The sequence below is a fragment of the Egretta garzetta genome, unplaced genomic scaffold (genome assembly GCF_000687185.1).
Source record: "Egretta garzetta isolate BGI_Z169 unplaced genomic scaffold, ASM68718v1 scaffold101, whole genome shotgun sequence".
NCBI classification, from domain to species: Eukaryota; Metazoa; Chordata; class Aves; order Pelecaniformes; family Ardeidae; genus Egretta; species Egretta garzetta.
In genome coordinates this window covers 541,375-545,183 of record NW_009258666.1, presented here as the reverse complement: position 1 = coordinate 545,183, position 3,809 = coordinate 541,375, and the positions used below count along the sequence as shown (strand labels likewise).

General features: G+C 58.7%; 1 protein-coding gene and 1 long non-coding RNA gene across 2 annotated transcripts in view; one reads left to right on the top strand and one right to left on the bottom strand.

Annotated features, from left to right (window-relative positions):
• Positions 1-411, bottom strand: part of UBXN11 (UBX domain protein 11) — a 12,397-nt gene extending 11,986 nt beyond the window's left edge. Inside the window, exon 1 of the mRNA XM_009648552.2 lies at positions 399-411. Coding sequence (XP_009646847.1) covers positions 399-411 — 13 coding nt within the window. The remainder of the gene's footprint in view (positions 1-398) is intronic.
• Positions 412-1,402: 991 nt separating this feature from the next.
• Positions 1,403-3,673, top strand: LOC118453347. Its single transcript, XR_004843295.1, has 2 exons — positions 1,403-1,564; positions 3,234-3,673. It is a non-coding gene; the product is annotated as an uncharacterized LOC118453347 (long non-coding RNA).
• Positions 3,674-3,809: the final 136 nt, after the last annotated feature.

Below are 3,809 nucleotides of genomic sequence, written 5' to 3'. Positions count from 1 at the left end.
CAGGCCGGCCTGCTCCTGGGCTGCCCATCCTCTGCCCTGCACGCCTGCCTGCGGAGCGGTGCTTTTTTGACCTCTGTTTACTTCAGAGTGTTTCAGACATTTCCTGGTGCTTGGGCGGGACCTGGTGCAGGAGCAGCACACGATTTCCTCAGCCACCCTCTGCACGACCTTAGCCTCAGCTCATTGACACGGCCTGTGGCCGAGGCATCACATGCTGTACAGCTGCTCCCGTCTTCCTCACCTGCCTCTTCTGTCTCTTGTTTTCTAGCAATGCTTTCTGTCACCTGGGCACTATGGCCCTCTCGTTTTGCCTCACTGATGCTCTGAACTTAACCTAGCATTTCCCCCCACAATGGCTGCACGCAATGTCCAGAGAACCTTTGCATCCCCTGTCCCACCTGCGGCCGCCATGCTGCTCTGCTCCCTGGAGAGCTTGGCTTCGCCAGTTGGTGACGAGGACAGGCCAATTTTTAGCACCTTTTATGAGAGGTTGGCTGTCCCCAGAAGACTTCTATGGAGTGCAGAAATGACTAAATCTGGTGAAGCTTTGCTGCAGAGGAGCCTTCAGCTCCAGGCAGAGGCTGGCAGTGGGCTCGCTACGCTGTGATGCACTTCACCAACACAAAACCAGACAACAGGTGTACACACTCAGTGCATTTTTGGTAGCTTTAGTCATATGAAACAGTTTTAAAATAACCAGATCCCTTTTGTTTCTTGCTGCTGCAGCTGAGTAGGTGAGGGAGCTCAGAGATCTGTGAGGAAATGGATGTTGGGGGGCTGAAAGGAAGCGTTTCCCTGATCCATCGCCCAGATCAGACAACCCCAGGCTTGTAACTGAAATTCACAGGGACAGCTTGGATCCAGCTTCTGCCCCGAGCTGCAGGGAAGGTTTGGTACATGGTGCAACGCAGAGCCCTTGTTGAAACATTGGCCGTGATTTGCAAACCCTCCCAGTGAATGGGGGGAGGGGGGGGTTAACCCATAACCGCTGTTAGCCCTTCATGGGTGTGGGGCACAGGACAGGGAGCCCCTGGGGAGAAGCGGAGCTTAGCCTGGGGGGTTTCATGCTGCAGGGGGTGTTCTGTGATGTGGGGAAAGGCAGGGCGAGGGGCTTGCTGCCTTTGCTGGAGTCAGGGGCTAGGACATCCCACTCGGAGCTGGCTGTGTGACCACGTCGGGGAACAGGGGGAGCAAGAGCTGCTCTCGTGCCAGGCGATGCAGATTGACAGCTTCAGAGAAGTGAGGCCAAACGGGCCGTACGGTGTTGGCCCTGCCTGGAGATACCCTGTGCCGTGTCTTGCGCCTTCTCACTCACAGCATCGGCAGCGGATGTGACTTCCCCAAATCACCCTGGGTTCAAACAGCCCTTTGGGTGGCGGGGCTGGTACAGAGAAGGAAGGTGTGATTGGTGGGACAGGGCCACCGCTGCACTTAAAGCCTCCGACTGCAATCGCTGCGAGCAGATGAGGAAGTGTCCTGGCTCACTGTGAGCCGAGCCCCAACCATGCAGCCCCTCCAGCGTGCCCACCTGCTCCTCCTGCTCGCCCTGCTTGTCCTCTGCATGGTAAGAGAAACGCCACGGCACAGGGCCCCGCAGAGGCTGGGGGGTTCCAGCCAGCTCTGTCCCATGGGCGCGACGGCAGTCGGGGGGCTGTAGGGTTCAACCGGTGGGAGAATTTCTGCTGAACTACAGCTGGAAACCTGGGTGTTTGACTTTCTATTTGACTTTAAACCTGGCTGCCTTGCCAGAAGCTTTGCTCTGTGGTCCGTAAGGTCTAAATACTTCCATACATTGCTTTTTTTGAAAAGCATTTTTTTACTTAAGAGCACCACACATATCTGTAATCTTTGCGCTTAGCTCTCCACCCCATCTTGCAGCCTCTCCTCTGTATGCGGGCCCCAGCCCTGTCCCCAGCCCATGCCTGGTGCGGGGATGCTGAGCACGGCTGTGGGGATGCTGGGGATGGCTGTGGGGCTGCTGGGTGGGTGCACAGCTCTGCAGTTTCCTCTCGCCTCTCCCCCCGGGGGTTATTTTCCTCCCTGCTGGGAGGCTCCACAGGGGCTCAGTTCAAGTGCTGCACTGGTGGATGTCGGCTCTCTCCTAGCAGGGACCATTGTGTGGGAGGGACGAACGTGCCGGCACTTTCAGGGAGGGTGATGCTATTTGGAGCAGCTCTTGGGATGACTTTTTTTTTTTCTACAGCATGTTGGTAACAGAGCCAGATTTGTCTTGTCTGTGGTTGTTTTGCTCACAAACTCCACGCATCTGCAACCTGCTGCTGGCTCCGTGGGGTGCATTTGTGTTTCAGGAGTCCCACTCTGTGGCTGGGAAACCAGCCAAAAACCCTTGTAGCTCAAGAATGCCTGTGAGGGGGCAGAGCTGCGCGCTGGGGCCCCATCCCTGGCCCTGCCCTGGCTCCGGCAGCACCTGAGGAGCGGTGTGAACCAGCATGGGGGCTGGTTCACTGAGAGAAAATGGACTCCCTTTTCCAGCAGACCAGGGCAGTGCTTGTCACTGCAGTCCCCATTCACAGGTGTAATGCGCAGCCGCATACACCGGGAGTCCCAAGAAAGGACCAAAACCCCAGCGACGGTGCTCCTACACAGCCAGGGCGGGAGGGATTCACACAAACACCTTCATTTGGAAGGTCCCAATCTTTAGAGAGGGAAGGAAACTGCCCTGTAATCACCATCCCAGCTGTGTTGCATCTCACACACCGGCTGCAACATCCCTGCTTGCAACAGCCCACAGTGCTGGCGGGGATGGGGGTTCCTCCTCTTCCTCCCCCTTGCTTCCAGCATGAGCATTTCCCAGCTCTACTCCCGCACCCCACATCCTCCACTGCAGGGCCCATGGGCTGCCACGTCCCCAGCCACTTCCTCGCAGTAGTCTGAGGGGCAGAGACCGCGCTCACGGCTTCTCCTTTCCCTCCCTACAATTTCTAAAAGCCACAAGAGGGATGTGGGGGAGAGCTCACTTCGTTCCCTGCATTGGGAAAACCCAGAAGCCAACGGTGATTTCTGTTGTGGCATGAAGGAGAACCTGCCAGTGGAGAGGAGGCCGTGTGTCCCCCCTGGGAAGGGGCAGCGTGGGCACTGGGGTCCCCCCTGGCTCCTTTCTATCCCCAGGGCAGCTGGGGGAGGGCTCTTGGGGGGGGGGGGGGGGGGTTCCACCCCATTCTGCTGTCTGCTGTTTTGGAGCGATGCCCGATTCTCTCGTTTTTCTTTTCCAGCCCCTTGGTCAGGCGGAGACAGAGGTGGTCACACGCACCTCCCTCACCACTCCAGGCCCCCTTGCAAAAAGCCTGAGCCCCCCCAGCGGCAGCCCACCCCTCCTCTCCCTCGCCCTGGGGCTGGCTGCGGCTTTCTTCCTGCGGCTGCGCTGACTCGGAGGGGGCCCACAGTGCACCCCAAGTTCCCCGGGGTGCATGAAGAAGCCACCCCCCAGAATGACATCCCCTGCACCGGCACCTCCTTGGACCCTTGCAGCATGAAGGACCAGCCAGCATGACGCCATCACGCCCGTCCCTGCCTCCCTCTCCTCCGTGCTCCCCTCACCCTCCAGCCTCGAAAACAAATCCCGAAGCTGCCCTGGCTTGAAGCAAGGCCCAAGGACTGGCTCAGGAGCGGGCCTGCTATGAGGCTCAGAGAAATAAATCCTTGGTGTAGACGCCTCTGGCTCATGTCCGCTGCGGGGCTTGGAGCAGGTTTGGTAACGGGGTGTGGGGACCCCCAGCACCGGCTGTTTACCCCAGGGGTACAGCCAGGCCTGAGCCCCGCTCAGGTGAGGGGGTGAGATGAGGGTGCGC